The sequence below is a fragment of the Schistocerca gregaria genome, chromosome X (genome assembly GCF_023897955.1).
Source record: "Schistocerca gregaria isolate iqSchGreg1 chromosome X, iqSchGreg1.2, whole genome shotgun sequence".
Lineage (NCBI taxonomy): Eukaryota > Metazoa > Arthropoda > Insecta > Orthoptera > Acrididae > Schistocerca > Schistocerca gregaria.
The window spans coordinates 557,786,626-557,811,967 of NC_064931.1; the positions used below are offsets into that span (position 1 = coordinate 557,786,626).

General features: G+C 42.5%; 1 protein-coding gene across 1 annotated transcript in view; it reads left to right on the forward strand.

The window, feature by feature from the left end:
• The first annotated feature begins 9,495 nt into the window (after positions 1-9,495).
• LOC126297789 (congested-like trachea protein) overlaps positions 9,496-25,342 on the forward strand; it is a 156,301-nt gene continuing 140,454 nt past the window's right edge. The window contains exon 1 of the mRNA XM_049988988.1: positions 9,496-9,733. Within this exon, the coding sequence (XP_049844945.1) occupies positions 9,635-9,733 (99 nt within the window). The 5' untranslated portion in view covers positions 9,496-9,634. The remainder of the gene's footprint in view (positions 9,734-25,342) is intronic.

The following is a 25,342-nucleotide window of genomic DNA, read 5'->3' on the forward strand; positions in this document are numbered from 1 at the left end:
ATAGGTTGAAATGAAACACTTCGTTTAAATTGAATTGACAGCTTCAGTGGAAAAGAACAGTTCATTTTAGTTTACTATTAAATGCCAAATTTATTTAGCAGTCAAACAAAATAAACTTCAGCGTTCTGCAAGACAATTAATGTCTGATCTCTGAAAGTGGAAATGAAACACGATCACAAAACTGCAATTGCTAACATATTGTTTTAACTTCCCAAGATTATGAGAATGTATTCTAGTACACTTGGTAGCGCCCAGTCAGAGAATTCTGTTTTATTTTCATTTTATATGAGAATTGTACAAGAAGTAAAAACGAAGTCGTGTCTGTAATGAAGATTTTGGCTGCTCCATCAGCGGTAGAGTCAATATCTGTCTGCACGAAACCACTGCTTTAGAAAAGAACTAACAGACGTGTTTGAATTCATGATTAGATAAAGAAAAGACGTCAGCTCGATTGCTCAGGACCTTGCTGAAACAAATTGATGCAGAGCACATGATATGTTATTTTGCTTATCTGAGAATGCCCAGAACAGTTCACGTTTCAACTAAAAAGAGTTAATAATGCAATAAGGAAGAAAGATAACGAAATGTGAGAACCATTGTCGCCAGAACTGTAACTGCAGATCACATTTGGGTTTCTTGGCAAGTGGAGATTCATATTCATCTCTGCAGCATTTATATAGTGTTCCAAAAATCAATAAGAGCGAAATTTTCCAAATTTTTTGTGATGCCATCTAAATGACACTTCGTGAATACATGAAGATAAGGCATAACACTATTAAATTAGCTTTTATTATTATGAAAGAGCAAAACACACATACATACACAATTTCAGTACAGACTACCACTACAACTTAATTTAGCGTGGCGTTACAAGACGATCGCTTGAGACTGTGACAGTCCTTCTTCACCGTCCTGTATTTCTTCACGAGTAGCGAACTGTCCTGAGTGGTTAAATTCTTTCTTTTGGCATTTGGTGTTGAATTTCACACTCTTCAGCTGGCTTCTGCATTTGCACCAAAATACTCTTACCAAAGCTGGCAATTTCATGATTTTCCTTGGGATGTTCTGTGATTAACGTCAGAGCGTTAACAGCAATTTCAAGATTCTGAAAAAGGTCTTTGCTACTCTTGTATTTCGCTCTCTGTTTCGGTGCTTACTGTGAGCTGCTGCTGCAAGATTAAACACTGTCACTTGGTGTGGGCAACTGTGGTTCTCTTACTGTGTCCTCCGATGCCAGTACATTTTCTTCTTCCCCATCTGCCTTATCTTCATTATGAAAGGGACAAAGTTTAAACCATTATCAATACATGATTGTTACACCTTGAGCTTAATTGTATTTGATCATAGAACGATTAGAGTGTTTAGAATGTTCATTATAAGCTGTTCAGTACATTGTAATACAATTGGCCTTGTCAAAGTTAATGCAGTTAATGGAACACTTTATGAATAAACAAAAGTACGATAAGTAGAGTAAAAAGACAGTTTCTGATACAATTGTTAACACCTGTGTATGGTTACTGGTATACTTCTTTACACACTCTCTCTCTCTCTCTCTCTCTCTCTCTCTCCTCTCAAGCACACACACACACACACACACACACACACACACACACACACACACACACACACACAGTCAGGTGATGGGATAGCAATACGCACATGCACAGATGCAGGTAGCGTCACGTACACAAGCTACAAAAGAGAAATGCAGGGGCGGAGTTGTCATTTCTACTCAGGTGCTTCATGTGAAAAGGTTTCCGATGTGATTATGGCCGCACGACGGGAATTAACAGACTTTGAACGCAGAATGGTAGTTGGAGGTTGATGCATGGGACATTCCATTTAGGAAATCGTTAGGGAATGCAATATTCCGTGATCCACAGGGTCAAGTGTGTGCCAAGAACACCACACTGAAGACATTGCCTCTCACCACGGAAAACAGAGTGCCACACGGCCTTTACGTATCGTCTGAAAGCAGTGGCGTTTGCGTAGATTTGTCAGAGCTAACAGACAAGTAACACTAAGTGAAATTACCGCAGAAATCAATGTGGTAAGTACGACGAACGTATCTCTTAGACAATGCGGCGAAGTTCGGCCGTAATGGTCTATGGCAACAGACGACTGACGCGAGTGCATTTGCTAACGGCACGACATTTCCTGCACCGCCTCTCCTAGGCTCGTGACAATATCGGTTGCACCCTAGAAGATTGGAAAACCGGGACCTGGTCAAATGAATCCAGATTTCAGTTGCTAAGAGCTGATGGTAGGCTTCGAGTGTGGCGCAGACCCCATGAAGTACCTATGTCTTGAGGAAACAAACATCACGCTTTAAAATCTCCACACAAACATGAATTACGGTTTTGTTTAAATCCAAAACTGTAGATGTAGAGAAAACTATAATACAGCTAAAAAATAAAATCACGCAAGGTGGTATGGCATACCTATGAAAACAATTACATCAGCTGCCAGGACAGTAGCCCACCTCCTTTGCTCATTAAATAATAAATCAATTGAAGAAGGCCACATTCCAGATTCCCTAAAGCGTTCAGAGTTAAAATCTTTGTTCAAAGAGGAGAGGGTGTGGGGAGCCACAGCCCAATCTCTGTTCTTCTATTTTTTTTTTCAAAAATATTTGAAAAGTCGTGGTAAAGCAAATTAAAATGTATGCAAACATCAAACAAAATTTCAGATAATCAATATGGCATTCAGAAAGGAAACAGCACAATAGAGGCAATTAATATTTTTGTGAAAAAAAAATCATTTCATCCTTAGACAAGTCGACAGAAGTTGCAGGCTTATTCTGCGACCTCAAAATAGCATTTGAATGTGTAAACCATCACATGATCTGTATAAAATGGGAAGATACAGGATAAGGGGCTGTACTTTAGAGTAGTTTAGTAACATCTCACAAACAGAAAACAAAGGGTAGTCGTATCATCAAGCAAGGGAAATTTTTTCTCTGAATGGATGATAATTTCACAAGACATTCCACAACATTCAATTCTGGGTTCAATTTTATTACTACTTCATGTACACGCCTTTCCCCTAAACGTAAATTCACACTCAGTTTTGTCCACCGACAATACTTCTGCCTTTGTCGATAGAAATGAATCAGAACAAATTTCTTGAACTGTCGCAAATCTACTAGGCAGTTTAGAAAACTGGTTCTAACTAAATCGATTGAAACTGAATATTGGAAACACACATTTACCGCAGTTTAAAAATGAAATTCTAACGTAAATGAAAACCACATTAATCGTAGAAACCAAGTACTGAAAGAAGCAGGCTGTGTAAAATTTTAGAAATGCACTTGGACCAAAATCTATCCCACCTTTCACACATAAAGTACTTATCAAATAAAGTACACAGTCTGACCACTGCACCGAAGATTCTCTCATATTCAACTAGCATGGAGAGGAGAAAAGAAATATACCACAACTATTTTGTATTGGTTATAATGTATATCATTAATTTTTTATGTAACACAAGAAAAAAGATTAGAGTATTAAAAATACAATAATCGATTGTTAGAAACATGTGTAATGCAAAACCGAAAGAATTCTGTTGCCCTCTGTCAAGATATTTAAAAATATTAAGTGGCCCCTGTTTGTACATTTATGAACTGATTATTTTTATGTATAGCAACCAAAGTCGTTTCCCTTGTTCCTAGCACCGTTATTTATGTTTAAACATAAATAATGGTGCTAGGAACGAGGGGAATTCCATGTTTCCAACTCATAGATTAAATCCATACCCACAAACCCCAGAATACATGGGCATTTACAACATTCTAAAAAAGAAACAAATCCATAGCATGAAGCTAAGGAAAGTGAAACAAAAGATACAAAAGTTGTTAGTACAGAAATGATATTATTCCTTACAAATATTTATTAATGATTATGTGAAAATCTGACCAAGAAAGCTTTCCTGTATTATGCAAACTAAATGACTGTAATAATAATCTCTTTATACTGATTTTATTGTTGTATATTGTTATTGTAATACACATGAATTTTAATTGCATTGTTGACAAGTCTCCTGTACATTAAATCTATGTTTTAACTTTATATATTATGGGACAATAAAAATTCTGATTCTGCTACCCATTATCATCAGGCAAAGATGATTGGTAGGAAACTCACTAAAACATTTCAAAAAGACAATGCCAGCTCTTCATTGATCATATGAGAAGATTTTATAATTGTAATATACTGAGAACACCAACAAACACATATATTTTTTACAGTATTTCACACATTCACTTTCTTGCGTAGCACTAAGCAATTCTCTATTTTCTCGAAGCTTGGTTTCCCTAAAATATTTACTTTTAATCAGTTCTCAGTTCGAAATGTAATTATTTCGATTTCAATGGACAGTTATACCAACAACACAATGGACTCCATATGGGCAATCCATTAGCAAGTGTTGTATCTGATATTTTCATCAATTCAATAGGTATTTTATATTATTCTCGATACATTGATGACATTTTGATTATTTATAAAGGCCCTGAATCTGGTACTGACCACCTGTTAAAAATCTTCAACGAACTGCACGAAAAAATTACATTCACATGTGAGTGCAATAACGAACATCGTCATTTAAACTACTTGGATTTAACATTGACGATAACTGACGATAGAATATCCTTTAACATTTTTCCCAAGAACCATATATGGACTAAATTGTACCAGCCATCTATAGAGCTGTTTCCACAGTACTGTATGTCGAAACTCTTGCAACTGAGATAAATCTTTTAAAAACCATTGCAGTTCATAACGAATATAAGCCGACTATTATAGAGAAAATCTTCACAAATTACTACTCTCAGCACTCCTTTTAATAATGAAGTTGGTGAAAAGATAAAATATTTTTCCATTCCATTTATAGGGCCAGTGTCTTACAGGATTCATCGATTACTCAGGAAGAAATATAAGTGCAACGTACCCTTTTCTACTAACGACAGCTTGCATAGCAACCTTATACATAATTTAAATCGGAATGGCCTCCCTCCAGAATTCAGGAATCTATAAAATCAGTTGTGACACATCTAAAGCCTATTATATAGGGTAAACAGGTTGTGCTTTCTCTGCTAGATACAAGGGGCACCTTTTAGGGAAAAATGGTTCTAACATTCATAACTCAACCTTTGCTGACCATCTGTTGATCACAGGCCACAAACCTATGGAAATTCATGAAATCGGAATTTTGCGCTGTGAAAGAATAGGTTTTAGACTAAACATTTTGGAAGAGTTATAGATCTTCATGCATCTTTCTCTAAATGATGGTCTCATATTAAACAAACAAATGTAGATGCATATTAAAAATTTTTTCAATGGCCTAAAGATGTCTGATGGCTAATGTTGGTTATCCACTTCCATGATAGGCTCTTAAATACTGTTTTCCTCTCCCTTACTTTTATGATTTACATCCTGTTATTTTGTCAATCACTATTACATTAATTTCGTATAGATGTTATTAAACCTTTGTAAGTACTGCTACTAGATGGTGCGAGCTATATCATGTCCATGTCGTCATTTGCTACAGCCCACTTGCACAGTGCTGTTTCTCTCTCGTGTCCTATACCACTGTAGTGCCCTTAGTGGCATATAAAAATTGTTATGTATTCAGGTGGAAAATGTTTCAGTTGTGGTTTTAATGTTTTGACTAGATCGATGTCACTCAAATTTAGTGCTAACCACATGTGAGTATTATTATGTAATTTATTTTTCTTTAAATTAAGTGTTTGTTCTAATATCTACCTACTATAAATGCACCTTCCGGTAATATTGTTAGGTAAGGCAACAGTTTCATCTAAAGAAGGCGCCCCTAGTTGGCGTTGAGAACTAGTTAAAGAATTTTAAATTATATTTGCAACTGGTTGGCGTGAATTTTGTGACATTGTAATTAATTATGGTTGCTGACCACTGCCATGTTCAGTACATTAACATTTAGTTTCATATTTATCTATTAACCACATTGTGAAATTTTTATGTATCACATATGCCTTTTTATTAAGTAAGTTCCTTTATTCATGTGTACTTTGATAGTGTATGTAAGTATGATTCTTAACATGTCAATCATACTCCATAGAACCTCTTGTACGTTACTCATGACTACCCTGAGTGTGTGCAAATGCTTTAAGATGGATGAATAAATAAATAAATAAATACTGTCTGCAACTGTGAAGAGAACAATGTTAAATGTTCCATTGTAATTATGGAATGCCGAAACACTTTTCGGTGGACAGTTTATCACAACATGTTTCCCATCTACTGCACTAAAGAATGGGAAATTCCATCGAATCTGGAAGCTCCTCATTGTGTTCTTCTATTCTGTTCAGTATGAGGTACCTATTAATTAATTAGGTTTACTTATTAAACATTGTAGATCATTCGGATGATACCAAATGGCATCAAGTGGTAGTAATGAAATACTAAGGGGTAAACAAAACTCAACAAAGTATGGGAAAGTGTTTAATATGTGACATAGAAAATTAGATAAAGAATTTTAAATTCTATTTGCAACCAGTTGGCTTGAAATTTGTCTCACTGAAACTGACTGTTGTTAAGTTATTTATTAAGTTCAGTATAATAAAAGAATAGAGGGTATACACAAAAATTTCCCAATGTGCTGAATCCTAAAATTTGAGATGAACATAATTTAGGTACTTGCACATTCATTATATAAATAAGACAGGATACCACAAGGAACAAAATAAAATAGAAAGGTGGTACAAATAAACGGTGTTATGAGTTAATTAGTAAATCAGGTCTACTTGTAAAAAGTTTTCAAATTCTTCAAGACTGCAAAAAGCTTTCTCTATTGGCCATTCTTGGGTTTTATTTTCAAAGATAATAAGAGAGGCCAGTTTTTCAGAAACAGGTCTGCGTAATTTTTTTTGGTAGATGGATAATTCGTGAAAGCTTTCAAGATATATAGTCTATATGATTCTAAACCTGATTCACTTACGTTGATACAGCTGAATCAAAAAGGGCTGAGATGGTGGTATTTTTCAAATAGTACTCAAAATTTGGCAAAACAATCGAGAACTCTCCACCTGCCAGAAGATGCAGATTTAGATGACACGTTTCCACAATATTTAATGAATCGTTTTTCAAAGCATGGTCCACCGAGTTTCGGTGAAAGAATTTAAATTGCAGTCTGTTGAGTGCTTGACATGTTTTGGAAAATGTGTTTGGAATTCTGGTTTCCAAATTTCACTTGCATTAAAAATCAATACTATTTCAGTTGCAAATATTTGAGAAAATTGTCTAAGCTACATGTGCTATTTATAGTCAACAGAGAAAAATGGCTCCCCACCAACATGTGCAGCTCAGCATGACCACGGTAATGGAGTTCACCAGCTATGAACACAAAGTAGCCAAATGTAGAAGGGCTGACAGATGCAAAGTTGTAATCTGGCAGCAATAATTACTCAAAGCAAGTCGCATTATGAAGAGAAATGTTTGGAGATTTTTGTCCTGAAGATGCATCTGTACCATGGCAACATTTCTAAATCCAAACATATGTACAAACATTTTTGGATATGAAGTACTGCTGTGACTGAATAAAGAATTCAGCGTGCCTGGTTTGTGTATCATTTCTCCTTTGAATAAAGAATTCAATGCGACAGATTTGTGTAGCCTTTCTGTTGTACACAGTTTTCCTTAAAATGTTTCTAGCAAGGATTTTAATCTAGTATACAAGGGCTGTTACATGTTATTGTTTTCGTCTTCAGTCCAAAGACTGGTTTGATACAGCTCTCCATGCTACTCTATCCTGTGCAAGACTCTCCATCTGTAGGTAACTACTGCCACTTATATTCTTCTGAACCTGCTTAGTGTATTCATCTCTTGTTCTCCCTCTACTTTTTTGCCCCCAACACTACCCACCAGTACTAAACTAGTGATCCCTTGATACCTAAGAATGTATCCTGCTAATCGATACCTTCTGTTAGTCAGGTTGTACCACAAATTTCTCTTCTCCCCAATTCTGTTCAGTACCTTCTCATTAGTTACATGAACTACCCATTTAACCTTCAACATTCTGCTATAGCACCACATTTCAAAAACTCCTATGCTCTACTTGTCTAAACAGTTTACTATCCATGTTTAACTTTCATACAAATACTTTCATAAAGGACTCTCTGCCACCTAAATCTATACATGATATTAACAAATTTCTCTTCTGCAGAAGCGATTTTCTTGCCATCGCCAGTCTACATTTTATATCCTCCCTACTTCTACCATCATCCGTTATTCAGCTTCTCAAACAGCAAAACTCGTCTGCTACTTTAAGTATCTCATTGCCTTATCTGTTTCCCTCAGTATCATCTGATTTAACTCGACCACATTCCATTATGTTTGTTGTGATGTAGTTGATGTCCATCTTATATCCTCCTTTAAAGACTCTGTCCATTCTGTTCAACTGTTCTTCCAAGTCCTTTGTTGTCTCTGACAAAATTGAAATGTCATCAGCAAACCTCAAACTTTTTATTTCTTCTGCCTAGACTTTAATTCCTACTCCAGTTTTTTTCTTTTATATCCTTTACTACTTGCTCAATATACATATTGAATAACATTGTTTATAGGCTACAGGCCTGTTCACTCCCTTCTCAACGACTGACTCCCTTTCACACCTTTTGACTCTTATAAATGCCATTAATAGCGTTTCGTTCCCTGTATTTTATCCCTGTCACCCTTAGAATTTGAAAGAGAGTATGCCAGCAAACATTGTCAAGAGCTTTCTCTAAGTCTGGAAATTCTAGAAACACGGGTTTGCTTTTCCTTACCCTATCTTCTATGAGAAGTCATAGGATCAGCATTGCCACACGTGTTCTTACATTTCTCCAGAAACCATACTGATTTTCTCTGCGGTTGGCTTCTACCAGTTTTTCTAACTTTTGTGTGAAGGATTCTTGTTAGTATTTTGCAACCGTTGCGTATTAACTAATAGTTCGTTCATTTTCACACCTGTCAGCATCTGCTTCCTGTGCAACTGGAATTATTAAGTTCTTCTGGAAGCCTAGGGGTATTTCGCTCATCTCATACGTGTTGCTCACCAGATGGTAGAGTTTTGTCATGGCTGGCTCTTCCAAGGCTATAAGTTCCTCTAACAAAATCTTGTCTGCTCCCAGGGCCTTGTTTCGACTTAAGTCTTTCAGTGCTTTGTCAAATTCTTCATTCATGACACATCTAGCTTCTCGTCTTCATCTGCATCCTCTTCCAATTCCCACAAGTGCGTCTTCCTTGTACAGACCCTGTATGCGTGCAAGTTTTCATGGGCTAGAGTTGCGCGACATGAGGCCAGCAAGTTAACTGGTTTTAATTATTTTGACTTTCAGGCCAGCTGGCGTTACAGTGAGCCAATAGGGTGTATCCACACGCCATCTGACTGGTCGTTGTTGTGGTGGAGGGATAAATGTGCAAGTTTTCGTTGCCTGTGGTTGAATTGGTCTACCTATGCTCTTTCGTCAAGGTAGTGGAATATCTGCGTGTCAATGATTGTGAGTTGTTGGTGAACTGTGAAGTGTGTGGCAGTAGCCGCTAGGGTTGGTGGTGGTAGTGTGTATAGTACAAATATAAGAACTGTGGGTTGATCAGTAAAAGCAATTCATTTTGATCCAGCCAAGATGGGGAAGAACAAAGTTAGCCCAGTTAAATACTTCGTTTGTGGTGGTTTTGGTGGCGTATGTACTGTTGTAGTCGGCCACCCTCTGGATACTATAAAGGTTGGTGTTGCATGAACTAGGAAATTTAGTGAATGTGATGGATGTAATTGTTACGTTGTGGAGTAACATTTCGTTGCAGAGAATGTAGGAGACGTACGCTGTGTTGTACACTTCCATTATTGTGCTTACGTGAATCCTGTTGACATATTGTTTCTCGTTACTGTTGTGTTCCTTTTGAATTTCAGCGAAACGGTGTGTGAAAATTTGCTATTTTCTCACTCTACGGCAAGAACTTACGCAAGAGGTTACGCCAGACCTGGTGCACATCCGAAATTAGGACTTCGTGTTGCTGAATAGTAGAATGGCGAAACTGAACTTTGATCCCTCTTTAATCATTGCTCTTGTGATATTTATGGAGACTGCTGAGTTGTTATGATGGTTAGAAGAAGATTAAATATTTAATGTTCTAAGCAGTGGTTCCTCATTAAGTGTAGATAGGTAAAGGTTCCATTTGCGATGAAAACTGAGGAACTTGTGATGGAAAAACGCGTATATACAGTGAAATAAGTTGCTACAAAATAACGGAAATTCGATCAAATCCTATAAAGGTTTTGGTTATGTTGTCAGATTGTATTATTTCAGAAATATATTTTTATGTATCGTGTTGTGTGGGCAGCTTCAGCTAACCAAGGTGCTTCAGTTTCGCTGTACCTTCTGCTTTCTCATGACTCGTAGTACGATATTAAGTTTGTTTTGTCATTTATAGATTGAGTAGTAATGTATGGTTTAAGAGTTTTATGGCGTACACTAGTATCCACTTATGCTCCAGAAAGCCCCAAATCATTTTTAATGATCACCCTCTGTCAAAAATAGAACAGAATTATGTTTGGTGATATCCAAATGGTATGCTGCCGTAGGTAGGACCATGATTAAATGTAATCTTCAAGAATGTCAATGGTAATGTCATTCGTAGTTCTCTCTATTCTGGGCATAATAAAATTGAGGCAACTGAACTTACAGTTATCAAATTGGTCTGACACCATTATGTTTAGATTGGATTCAGTTTTTGTTCCATAGACCCAAAAATAAGATGATTCTCATGGGTGTGGAACAAGTCAGAAAGTATAACATAAAAAACGTGAAACATTTGAATATAATACTTACTATTCTATCATTTGTTAAGAAACTGTTAAAATAGAGAACTGATTTACAGTAAACTGGAATGGCTAATATTTACAGAATAAATGCACTGTCAGAATGAAACATTGTTATGCACTTTTAATAAATTTGTTGTACACAAAATACCTAATCTTGACTGGTGTGACCAACAAGTGCTGTCAAAACTGAAATCTAACAGACACTTTAACTTAAGCTAGTCTAACAGTCCTTGTTAAAATGTTTGTCTATAGAATGGGAGGAGTTGCCTATCAAGATTTTCAAACTCTGTTTTAACTGTGCCTTATCTGAAACCAAGTTTTAACAGTTGCTGGCAATTTATTGAAAATGTGAGTTCCTTAACATTGGACCCCTTTTTGGACTGGGGGGAAGGGAATTCGGGTGTTTATGTAGATTGTTCTTATTCCTAGTAATGATACTATGTATTGAACTATTAGTTGGAAACAGAGATATATTACGTGCAACAAATTTCATGAAGGAATACATATACTGTGAAGCTGTGGTTAGAATATAAAGTTTCTTGAACAGGTTTCTACATGATCATCTTGAATTTACACCATGAATGATTCTTATTGCATGCTTTTACACACTAAAAACTTTTGCTCCATTTGAGGTACCTAGAAGATGAGCCCTTCTGACATAATAAAATGAAAGTAAGCAAATTATGCATGTTGTTTTTGTATTTGTGTCTCTTACATCTGACAACATTCTCACAGAAAATACAGACTTGTTTAGGCGCTTCAGCAATTCTACGGTATGCCCTTCCCGACTGAATTTATTATCGAGTTGTAATCCCAGAAATTTTAATTGTCAACATTTTTGATCTGCAGGTCTTCATATGTTACATACACACTGGAAGGAATGGTGTTGTCTTGTGATGTGTGCAGACGAAAAGAACACAGAAAACTGGCAATATTTCCTTGCATGCGTATTATCTTTCAGTATGTTGGTTGTAATGACACACTTATGTGTAGTATTGTCAGATGTCTGGGTTGAGTAGAAAGGTGGTAGTTTGTTGAGAGTTTGCAAAGTGGTATTGCTTGATTTATATGTGTACAATGGAAATTATGTGATTGTAAAGTTATTAGCATAATTTTGTCATTGATCATTTGAAATGAGTAGCTGTTTTGTGGTTGCTAGTGAGGGAGGTTCAGAAGTTTATTGCATAGGTCTGTTCCACAGCCTTCTTGGCTTGTAGTAGGATAGCTCTTCTGAGGTGGGCCACTTCTGTTTGTTGACGAGTGATGTTAGTGGGCAGGTATGTGCCGTTCACTGTCAGATTTCATTTGTTGACTTGTCAGTAAGACTTCCTGTTCTTGTTGTGTTTCTTAAAAAATCAGAAAATCGCTAAGAATATCTCGTTGTATAACATACACTACGAGACAGGAAGTGTATGTAGGCGAACTTCTGCATGATCCAGGGTGTTACTTTCTGTTGAGGTCTTAAATTAGACAGATAACAAACTACACAGAAACTGGAAAAATCGGGGTGTTGAGTCTTCTGCCATATCCAACAAGTGTGAAAGGATAAAGAGAGTGGGTAATAGAGCCTTCGTTTTGGCTTTGTGGTGCTGTGTTACCTGAAAGGACCAAAATAATAGTTTACTTTTGTGATTTAAAGCAATACTTTCCAACTCCCGTCCCCTGTGGTGCTTTAAATGTTTCCATGTTGGCACATTCCAGTAGTACCTCCATGTGCTCCCCATTTCCTGAACAATCCCATATTAAGAATAGAAAAAAGATACAGGTACGGAGAAGCCCTTGACTGTCTTTAGTATTCTCAGCCAGATCAAAAATGTGAACACCATCCTGTTAAAATGATTTTGGCAAACATGGTTACTAGGCCTATGTCTGTAACAAAGGTTTAGTCATCTGCCTTTCCTCTCTGTTGGGTAATAGGGTCTGCCTGAGTCTGAATTTGTCTGTGATGAGGAACCTCATTTCCCTGCCCCCTGCTGGCAGAGACTGATACTTATGACATCCTGCAGGGGAAGGTCACCTTCTGCTGAATGTTTTCAGTAGGCCAACACTGACTTGTGGCCAACATCAGCCACTGTCCACGGAAAGACAGGCTGTGGGTTGCATGACAGCCTGTTCATCATCCCTTCCTGACGGACAACTAAATAAACCCCAACCACAGTTAAAACTGCATAAGGATGAAAAGGGTGAAAAAAAGAAAGAGGACAAAAAAAAGCGATGATGGAGCTGGTAGTCTCTGTGGCAACGGATCCCTCACCACCACTAAATTTGAAATTATTCATATTAAAATGGTTTCTACTCAACATGTGGTGCTGAAACGTGACCCACCTTTCTGCCTTCATCCCAACACCCATGGGTACCCCTAAAGCCGTTATGTAGTGGAGCTGTAATGATTATTTTCACTGCCTAACAGAACTTGGTCATATGCTTCCATTTTATTTCCCTTCAGGAAACTAGATTCCCTGAAATGTGTAACACTCTTTGTTTATCCTATGTAATCACCTTACATATTTTATAGTGTGTTGGCTGTGAAAAAGCGTATGGTGATGTAAGCACATTGGTGCTTTTGGACACTTTAAGTGGCCATTTTCCACTCAGTACAGCATTGCAGGCTGTTTGTACAGACAACTATGAATTTTACTGTCTGTGATGTCTGTCTCTCCCACCAGAAAGGGAGCCAACACCAGGAGACAGTTTATCTGATCAATCAGCTGCCGTCCTCTTTTCTACTACTGGGCAATTTTATTGCTTTCAACCCTTTTGGGGTCTCGATAAAACATCTGAGGACTCTAATAGAACAATCACGGGCTTTGACTTATGTTTACTGAACAGTGGCACAAAAACTGATTTTAGTGCAGAACATGAACAGGCTGTCATGCAGCCCACAGCCTGTCTTTCCATGGACAGTGGCTGATGTTGGGTGACAAGTCAGTGTTGGCCTACTAAAAACATTCAGCAGAAGGAGACCTTCCCCTGCAGGATGCCAGAGAAGTATCACTCTGCCAGCAGGGGGGGGGGGGGGGGCAGGGAAATGAGGTTCCTCATCACAGACAAATTCAGATTCAGGCAGACCCTATTACCCAACAGAGAGGAAAGGCAGATGACTAAACCTTTGTTACAGACATAGGCCTAGTAACCATGTTTGCCAAAATCATTTTAACAGGATGGTGTTCATATTTTTGATCTGGCTGAGGATACTAAAGACAGTCAAGGGCTTCTCCGTACCTGTGTCTTTTTTTCTATTCTTAATATGGGATTGTTCAGGAAATGGGGAGCACATGGAGGTATTACTGGAATGTGCTGACAAGTGCCGAAATGGAAACATTTAAAGCGCCACAGGGGACGGGGGTTGAAAAGTACGGCTTTAAATCACAGAAGTAAACTATTATTTTGGTCCTTTCAGGTAACACAGCACCACAAAGCCAAAACGAAGGCTCCATTACCCACTTACAGTTGGCTCCACGTGCCCCCTTGGTGGTGGGGGCACTTCCCTCCCTGTTGCTCCTGCACAACCTACTTCAGGAGCAACCCCCACACACCCCCAACCCTCGGGTACATCAGTCCCCACCTCTCAGCTGGGCCCTTGAACACAATGGATGTCAATCGCACAGGTACTGGTTTGGTGGCAGCAGGTGATCCTGACCATAGACTGCCTCATTGAGTGTTTCACACCTTCCCAGTCTCACAATCACGTAATCCTCTAGTGGAATTGTGGCATTTTTTTTTTCCCCACAACCTGGCTGTGCAACAGCGATTGTTAAGCTTTTCACCTGCTTTCTGCATTGCCCTTCTGGAAACCTGGTTCCCGGCAATGCGGACCCCAGCCCTCCGCAGCTGTAAGGGATATTACAGAAACTGTAGCTACTATAATAGTGTCAGGTGGACTTTGGGTCTGTCCTGGACTCAGTATGTAGTGCACCTGTGCCCCTTCAAACCAGTCTTGACGCTGTGGCTGTCAGAGTAAGGATGACACAGGAAATAACTGTCTGCCGTGTATATCTTCCTCCATATGGTGCAGTACCCCTGAACGTATTGGCTGCACTGATTGATCAACTCTCTAAACCTTTGCTACTTTAGGCAGGTTTTAATGCACATAACCCTTTGTGGGATGACACCATGCTTACTGGCTGAGGCAGGAGGTCGAAAATTTAAGGTCACAACTTGACCTCTGCCTCTTAAATACAGGTGCGCCCACGCATTTCAGTGTAGCACATGGCACATATTCGGCCATTGATGTCTTAGTTTGCAGTCCTGGCCTCCTCCCGTCTATTCACTAAAGAGCACTTGACGACCTGTGTGGTTTTGACTACTTCCCCATCTTCCTTTCGCTCCCCCGGCATCATACCCATCTACACCTACCCAGATGGGCTTTAAACAAGGCAGACTGGGAAGCCTTCACCTGTGCTGTCGCCGCTGAATCTTGCCCACACGCTGCCATCTATGATGTTGAGCAGGTCACTACAATGATCGTTTCTGTGGTGGAAAACAGAATCACTCTTTTTTTTAAATGGTGCCCCTGGCGAAAGACAATCACTTGGTGGATGCCAGAAGTTGCTGAGGCAATTAAAGAGCATCAGTGAGTTCTACAGTGACACAAGTGGCACCCTTCCCCAGAGCACCTAATAGCCTATAAGTGGCTCCGTGCCCATATTTGTCAGCTTATAAAATGACCGGAACAGGAGTGTTGGGAGAGCTATGTGTTGACCATTGGATACCAAACGTCATCTTCCCAAGTCTGGATGAAGATCAGACGTCTTTTTGGGTACCAGACCTAAGAGTTCTAACACACAATGGTTTATCAATAAAAAAAATGTTTCTCCAACACCACGAACTTGAGACAGGGTGATCATAAAAGTACGATAATCAAGAACATCATGAGGAGGTACCTGCTCCAATGACAAAGCAAGACTTCTCATTGTAATATCAATTACGTACTAAAGAAACAGTCCACCAACATTTACCAACAGGATTGTCAGTAACAGAAAATGTGAAATCAAAACGACCTCCTCAAAATACAGTTTCTTCTTTAAGAACATCAATTAAAACAGAAAAACTGACATTCATATTATATTCAGTCTCCACATCCAAAATAGACTTGTAAATCATAGGCCTCTGTCAGAAGACATGAAGTATTCTGCGACAAGACATGCTGCCGACTGTGCGCCAGCTACCGGAAACACTCATTATCAATGGCATGTTATCTACCGACGTAAACGCGATTGTTGAGCACTTTGCTGATCACTATGCTCGAGCCTCTGCATCAGAGAACTACCTCTCAGCCTTTTGTACCCTCAAACGGTGGATGGAAAGGAAAGTACTGTCATTCACTATACTCCAGTGATCCCTGTAATGTCCCATTTACCCAGTGGGAACATCTCAACGCCTTTGCACATCACCTCGACACAGCTCCTAGACTGGATCGGATCCACAGTCTGATTATTAAACATCTCTCATCTGACTACAAGTGACATTTCCTCTCATCTTCAACCGGGTCTCGTGTGATGGTGTCTTTCCATCACAGTGGCGGGAGACCACAATTATTCTGGTGCTCAAACCGGGTTAAAACCTGCTTGATGTGGATAGCTGTCTGCCCATCAGCCTCACCAACTTTCTTTGTAAGCTGCTGGAACATACGGTGTGTCAGCAGTTGTGTTGGGTCCTGGAGTCGGGTGGCCTACTGGATCCACGTCAGGGCGGCTTCCGCCAGGGTTGCTCTGCCATTGATAATCTTTTGTCCCTCGAGTCTGCCATCTGAACAGCCTTTTCCAGACACCATCATCTGGTTGCTGTCTTTTTTGATTTACTTAAAGCATACAACATGTTCTGGCAACATCATATCCAAAACTACATGTAACTCTGTACTTCCCAAGTTCTTGCTTCCCATAGTTATCCTAGTATTCAGGAGAATGGCATTCCACAGCGTTCTGTATTAAGTGTCTCTCTATTTTAAGTGGCTGTAGGGCCATGGGTCTCACTTTATCTGGATGTGGATGACTTCTGTATTTCATATTGCTCCTCCAGTACTTTTGTTGCTTAGTGGCACCTACAGAGATCCATTCACAAGGCGCAGTCATTGGCTCTAGCCCATGGCTTCCAATTTTCAGCCACGAAGTCGTGTGTTGACAATTTGTCGGTGACGCACCATTCATCCAGAACCAGAGCTTTACCTTAATGACAATCCATTCACTGTAGTGGAGACATATCGATTCGCAGGACTGGTTTTCGGCACCTGATTCACTTGGCTACCTCACCTTCATCAGTTTAAGTGGAAGTGTTGGCAGCACCTTAATGCCCTCTGCTGCCTGAGCAACACCAACTGGGGTGTGGATTGCTCTATGCTGCTGCAGCTCTACAGGGCCCTAGTTCAATTCCGCCTTGACTTTGGGAGTCTAGCGGCACCCTCAGTGTTGCGTTTACTTGACCCAGTGTACCACTGTGGTGTTGAACTATCAATGGGAGCTTTTAGAACAAGTCCAGTGACCAGTATCCTGGTGGAGACCATAGTCTGTCCATTAAAGGTTAGGGGTGCACAACTGCTCGCCACTTACATTGCACATGTTCATAGTTCTCCTGCACATCTGAATTACTGTCTCCTTTTTCCCAATCACTGCAGTTCATCTGCTGCATCGGGGGCCCAGGTCAGGGCTTACGATTGCGGTTTGCATCCGGTCCCTGCTGTCTGAATTGGAGTCCTTCCCGTTACCACCTCTACCTACCTATCTACATCCATACTCTCCTCGAGGTCCATTCACGAACACCTCCATGATGTACACGTAGGCTGCAGATTCTTCTGGACCTTTCGCATGGCCCTAAGGACCCTGTTAACCCTGCGGCTCTCCACTATCACTTCCTCTCGATTCTCGGCATGTACTGGGGCCATAAAGTGGTTTACACAGATAGCTCGATGGCTGATGGTCATGTAGGCTTGTGTATGTTCATGGAGGACGTACTGGACAGTACTCCTTGCCAGATGGCTGCAGTGTTTTCACTGCAGAGCTGGTGGCTATATCTCTTGCTTTTGAGCACATCCACTCATGAGTCATTTCTCCTGTGCACTGACTCATTGAGTGGCCTACAAGCTATTGACCAGTGCTACCCTTGCCATTCTTTGGTAGTGTCCATTCAGGAGTCCACCTATGCCCTGGAATGGGCCCATCGTTCAGTGGTGTTTGTGTGGACCCTAGGACACGTTGGAATCCCAGGCAACTCATCTCGCCTTTTATTTTTGGGGTGGACATTTTAATGTGTTGCAGAGTGGCTGGCTCATCCTCTTTTATTGTTGCGATCAGCCAGCCCAGACCACATGCTCTATGGTTTTAATACCTTCTTCCACTTTTCCCTGTGGTGTCTATTTCTCCATTTTTTGGTTCATTCCATTAGTTTTCTTTTTAGGTGTGGTGTTGGGTATTTTTTTACCTTGAGCCTTGCTTATGTCAGGGAAAGGGGACTGATGATCCTGTAGTTTGGTCCCTTTATACCCAAAATCAACCAACCATGTGGGCATTCCAGGGAATGAACTGGCTGATAGTTTGGGTAGAGAGGCAGATACTTAACCCATTCCCTTTCATGATCCCAGGTGCAAATATGTGGATACATATCAAATCTATTTTCCCAGTATTGGAATGACATCTGGCTCTCAGTAATAAACTCCACACAATAAAGGAGACAACTGCAGTTTGACCCTCAGGGGCTCAGCATTTAATTGGTGGGTATAGGCTTGGCGACCCTGGGGTCCCTGAGCTGGGGACTGGGAAGCGCCACCAGTCCTCAGTACTCTAAGCTCTGAGCGTGCTTCAACGACAACCGGAAGGTGCGACGGTGGAATGTTGTACGGTACAGAGCCCGGGGATCTTGGCTTAACTGTCTGGGCCATGAGGATGGTATAAGTCTCTATAAAAAACCTCAATCTCAAGATGTGCTGTGCGCCGAGGAGACTCATGGCTGTTGAGGTAGAACAGATGCTAGCAGGTGACCTCTGGGGAACCTGCCGCCCCCGGTTGTATTTGGCTTACCCAGGGAAGCGGGGCTCTGTCTGCGTGGACATTCCTTTCACTAGCTGCTCGTGGGACCACCATGAAAAGAAATGTGAATAGTGCGCAAGCACAAGTCTCTAAGAAAGGAAAGTTCAGTGGTTTCAAGTATGACCCCCGCCCCCCCCCCCCCCCCCAATCGTTATCTTCCCTGCCCACACCAGGGGAGGAACGGCGGTCTAAATTACCTGGTGAGACGTATTCTCCTCGATTTCTGGTTTGCAGCCAAACAGATGGGGACTCATTTTTGATCACAAAGCCTCAGTTTTTTCAGGAAAATTTAGAGGACAAGTTTGGAGAAGTTGAAGGCATGTCTAAAATGAGGTCTGGAGCAGTCCTCATGCAGACAGCATCACCAGCACAGTCACGGGCATTTCTTGCTTGTGACATGCTCGGTGATGTTGGAGCCTCCATTATGTCTCATAAGAGCTTCAATATAGTTCAGGGACTTAGTTTTCCTCTTGACCTGTTGTTGTAGTCTGACGACTAGCTCCATGCATGTCTGGAACGTCGCGGTGTCCACTCTGTAAGACGTGTCTTGAGGGGACCTCAAGATAGTAGGGTCGCCACCAGCTCCTTCATCTTGGTTTTTGAGGGTGACACCCTGCCCGAGAAAGTAAAGGTGATGATATATCGATGTGATGTTAAGCCTCTTATGTCCCTCCTCCCATGCGCTGCTTTAAGTGCTGGAGGTTTGGGCATATGTCATAGAGGTGTGACGCCAACCCTACCTGTCGGGATTGTGGACGTGCCTCCCACCCCAACGTCACATGTTCGCCGCCCCCTGTTTGTGTCAACTGCGGACAGAAACATTCACCTTGCTCGTCAGACTGTGCGGTTTATCAAAAAGAACGGAAGAGTGTGGAGTATAAGACCTTGGACAGGTTCACTTACACAGAGGCTAAATGCAAGTACGATAGACTTCACCCTATGCGCATTTCATGGCCGTATGCTGCAGCAGCTTTGATGTCGCCATCCCTGGCCATGAGCCCCCAAGCTCAGCTGCTTTTTGTGGGCCCTCCAGCCCAGCCGTCTATTCCTGCCCCCCCTAGTAGTTAGGGGAACCCCCTCTTCAGTTGCTCCCCCGTTTTCAACATCGGGAGTAACAACCCCTCCTTCTTTGGAGACTTCAGTCCCCACCTCTGCGCTGGAGAAGTGCCCGCCTCCTCCGGCTCCTCTCGTGCGGAAGGGATTGTTTTGTGCCCTCCCTTCCATGGTTACTGCCCCTCCAGATGTCAGACAGTGGCTGAGAAAGCCACCACCTCAGGGCCGTAGGGCTTCCAGGTCTTCCTCGGTCCATGAGACTGGGTTGGAAAAGCCCACCCAGCCTGATAAACTGGACCACAAACGGGACCCTACCAAAAAGAAGAAAAAGCAAAAGCAAAAGGAGAAGGACAGAGAGACAGAAAAGGAGTTCACCACTGCACCTGAAGATGATGTGGAGCATCTAGGGTCCACTCAGGAGCTAGATGTTGCCCGACCCGCAGCTCCTATGGAAGTTGATCAGGCTACTTTGTAATCGGTGGCGGTGTGCGCTTCTAAGGCGTGACCTATCTCCCCCCCCCCCCCCCCCCCCCCTTCCACCCAGGTTCTTTCATATGTCAACAGTTGGATACCATTATCCTTCAATAGAATTGCCTTGGTTTTTTCCGCCACCTTGCTAAGTTGAAACGGCTTTTGTACTGCTTCCCTGCCACTTGTCTGGCCGTACACGAAACCTGGTTTACTGTTCGGTGAACCCCCTCCCTCTTTGGCTTCCGGCGTTACTATAAGAACCACGAAGAATACGAAAGGGTGTCTGGCGGTGACTGTGTCTATGTTCTTGCCACTGTTCCTAGTGCCCCAGTGCCACTTCACACGGCTCTCAAGGCTGTAGCTGTTAGAATCCCGGCAGGAATGGAGCTTCTGTTCCCTCTACCTTCCCCCGGATGAGGCTGTCCCTCTTGCTGACCTAGCTGCCTTGTTCGCCCAGCTCCCCCCTGCCATTCCTCCTGTGGGGGGACTTAAATGCCCACCACCCTTTATGCGATGGAGCCCAGATCTCGGGCCAGGTTAGGAACATTGAGGCTCTCTTGGCACAGCAGGACATTTGAACTTCTTAACACTCGCGCTCCCACATATTTTAGCTTGACTCGTGGCACATACTCCATACGTCAGTTGGAGGGTCCGCGATGACCTCTGTGGTAGCAACACTTTCCTATCCTAGTTTCTCTTCTTCAATCCAAACCCCCTGACCAGCTGCCATGATGGTCTCTTCGTGGAGCTGATTGGACAGCCTACACCTCAGCTACTGCGGCCATTGCTCTGCTTTCGGTTGACATTGATTTGGCAGTGGACATGGTCACTATGGCCATTGTTTCTGCTGCCGAGGCAACTGTCACCTGTTCTTCAAGTACCCTAAGGTGTACGTCAGTCCCTTGGTGGACACCAGAGATCGCAGAAGCTATCTGGGATTGCCGGCGAGCCCTGCAATGACACCAGCGTCGTCCTTCCCTAGAGAATCTGGTTGCCTTTAAGCGGCTGCGGGCCCGGGCTTGGCGGTTAATCCGGCGGAGCAAACAGGACTGCTGGGAACAATATGTTGCCACCATAGGTTCTCACACCTCCCCATCTCAGGTGTGGTCACGGGTTTGGTGCAGTTTTGGCTTTCACCCTCATGCGTCTGTCCCTTGCCTTTCTCTTCAGCGTACACTTTGTACTGACTCAATCACCATCGCTGAACATCTGGCAGAGTACTTCGCTCATAGTTCCGCGACAGCAGGCTACAGCGCAGAATTCTACGCCTTTAAAGAGCAGGCTGCGCATACACAGTTGTCGTTTCGCATTCATCTTTGGGAACGATACAACACCCCACTTAGTGAATGGGAGTTCCAAAGTGCCCTTACAGCTTGCCCCGATACCTCTCCAGGTCCGGACTGGATTCACATAGTTTCTTCGACATCTCTTGGCGCAATGTCAGGGTGAATTACTTGCCCTGTTTAACTGCATCTCTGGACGAAGGGCGTTTTCCCAACCCGTTGGCAGGATAGCATTACCATCCCGATGCTGAAACCTGGTGCAGATCCACTGGTGGTTGATAGCTATCGCCCTATCAACCTTACCAATGTTATGTGCAAACTCCTGGAATGGATGGTGAGTCGGCGGCTCATGTGGATCCTTGAGGCTCGGGGCCTACTGGCCCAGGGACAGGGAGGCTTCCGTCAGGGCCGCTCAGCGATCAACAATTTAGTCTCACTAGAGTCGGCTATTCGTACAGCTTTTACTCAGTAATAACATCTAGTTGCTGTTTTCTTTGATACCTGGCACCATCATATCCTTGCTGTGCTGCACAAATAGGGCTTACGGGGTCCACTTCAGATTTTTCTACAGAATTTTCTCTCCAATCGTTCCTTTCGGGTTAGTTGGCACTTATTTTAGCTCTGCTCATATTAAAGAGAATGGTGTCCTGCAGGGCTCGGTTCTCAGTGTTCCCCTCTTTTTGGTGTCGATTAATGGTCTTGCCGCTGTGATGGGCTCATAGGTCTGTTCTCCTCTATATGCCGATGACTTTTGTCTTTATTACAGTTCCCCAAGCATCAGTGTCGCTGAACGGCGGCTGCAGGGAGCTATCCGTATGGCACATTTTTGGGCATCCAACCATGGTTTTCAGTTCTCAGTTCTCAGCCTCTAAGACCCGAGTGATGCATTTCTGTTTTTTTTGAACGGTCCATCCAGAGCTGCACCTTGCCAATGAACTCCTTCGTATTGAGGAGACGCATCGCTTTCTTGGCATGCTGTTTGATGCTCAGCTCACTTGGACACCTCATCGTCGCGAGCTTAAACTACGGTGCTGGCGGCACCTCAACATCTTTCGCTGCCTCAGCCACACCGTTTGGGGGGCTGCATGAACAACCCTCCTACAGCTCTATAAGGCCTTAGTCCAGTCCCGTCTCTACTACGGGAGCGTGGTGTATGACTCAGCAGCACCTTGAATGTTGCAGATCCTCGACTCGATTCTCCATTGTGGCGTCAGACTGGCGACAGGTGCCTTCCGCACTAGTCCGGTGACTAGCCGTCTTGTAGAAGCTGGAATCCCTCCCTTACGATTCTGCCAACAACAGCTTGAGTCATACATCGCCCGTGTCCATGCCTCGCTCGACCACCCAAACCACAGGCTCTTTTTTCCATATTCTGCACTCCCCTCCCCATGATGGTGCATCTCCCGATCGCGGTCCGCATTCCTTCCCTTCTCTCATCACTCGAGTCCTTTCTCCCTCCATCTTTCCGACCCCCTTCTTCTACCCCTCCTTGGTGCCATCCTCGCTTGTGGCTTTGCTTGGATTTGTCCTGCGACTCCAAGTCCTCCGTTCCACCTGCCAGTCTTCGCCAACAATTTGTGGCTCTTCTTGCCTCGTTTCACTATGCAGATGTAGTCTACACCGATGATTCTGTGGGCGATGGATGCACTGGATTTGCTTTCATCGACGGCGACTACGTTGAGCAGCATTCCCTGCTTTGTGGGAGCAGTGTTTTTACTGCGGAGCCGGTTGCTCTTTATTGTGCACTCGCTCACCTTTCCTCCTGCCCTGGGGAGTCATTTATCATATGCAGTGACTCCCTGAGTGGATTGCAAGCACTCAACCCATGTTTTCCTCAGGGTTCTTTGGTGCGCGTTACTTAAGATGCTGTTTTTGCTCTCGCCGAGTGTGGTCGTTCAGCAACGTTTGTGTGGACCTTGGGCCACATCGGCATTCCAAGAAATGAACGTGTCGACCGGTTGGCCAAGCAGGCCACCACTTCGCCACCCCTGGAGCTTGGTCTCGTGGAAAGAGACCTCCGGTCAGCCCTACATCGCAAGGTCCACGATGTCTGGAGCTCTGAATGGTCTGTCTTGAACACGCCAAATAAGCTCCGCATGGTAAAGTCGTCCACGGCCATATGGAACTCATCCTTGAGGAGCACACGTACGGACTCAATTGTTCTCTGCCGTCTCCGAATTGGACATACACGGTTGACCCACAGCTATCTCCTTCGCTGTGAGAACCCACCCAAGTGTCGCTGTGATGCAGGGCAGACAGTGGTCCATCTTCTGATAGATGGCCCCCTTTAGGCCCCTTGCGGCAGTCCTTTAATTTAACAGCTGCACTTCCTTTAATTCTAGGTGACGGTGCCTCTATAACTGACTCAGTTTTAAGTTTTATCCGTGCAGCTGGGTTTCATCACTCACTCTAGTGTGGCTGCTCTCGCATGATTTCTCAGGCTACACCCACTCCTGCGACTTTTGTGACGTAGATACCAAAATAGTGCCTTTTATGATAACAAGTTGTGTTGGTACCTCTATCAACACCTTCCAGCTGTTGTTCTTCATTTGTAGTTGAGTGGTTGACCTTTTACCTGATCCATCAACCACTGTAGTCTGTTTTACTCTAGTCTACTATTTGCTCTGCTCCTTTGAAGTGCCGTCTATTTTGTGTTACTGCGGTGTTCATTTTAGCTATGTCCTCCTTGGTGTTCACTCCCTCTGGGTGCAGAGGTTACTCTTTTACTGTATAGGCCTTTTACAAGTATGTCTGTTTAGAACAGGGGACTGATGGCCTCGATGATTAGCCCACATCAAACCTCAAAACCAACCAACCAACCAACCAACTGCAGTTTGGCTCTCTTCCTTCCTCTCCACTTGGAAAGGATCCACTGTCTTATCCTGTCTACACATTGGTCATATGAGTCTCACCGATTGTTTTCTCTTGTGTAACGAGCTGCCCCCACAATGTGGCTGTTTAGCCAAACCGATAGTATCCCATATATTGGTGGAATGTCCCCTTCTTGTGGCCCTTCGCACTAAGTATAACCTTCCAGATTCCCGTATCAGCAGGAGATTTACAGATCGTTGAATTGGTCCTCATTTTCCTATGTGAAACTGGTTTTTATTTTCAGTAATAAGGCTTTGCTCTGCTTCTGGAGCAGGGGCAGGGTGGTTGTGGTTGGGGCATGTCTCCGTATTTTCTAGGTCTGGGATCCATGTCTACTCCCCCGTACAAAGACCATTCTTTTGTATCTCAGTTTTTCTAGTTCTTAGATTTGGCCTACACTTTTATGCCTTCTGCTGTGTGTGTTTTAACTTCTTCAATTTATAGTTTGACTCCACTTACGGAATCCATTGAATTTTAGTGGATCTTCTAGATTATGCAAGTTAACTTTGAATTGCCGGACTGATGCCATCTCTGATTAGTTCCATAACTCTGGTAGGTCCGGTCGGTCGGACTGCATATAGCCTTAAATCTGTTGTCGGGATTTCTGATTTCTGGTTATGTGCATGTTTCTTGATTTTTCAACAACTGTTCTTAGTAATTTTGCGTAATTTTTATAGTGTGCAGCTTTTGCAGGTTCTCTACATGTTCCTGCCCACAGGTATATCTCCCTTTTCCTTTCAAAATATACTTTAATCCCTGTAGTGGTCCATGGTTTTTTCACATGACTGTTTAATTTCCTTTCTGATTAGTTCATGT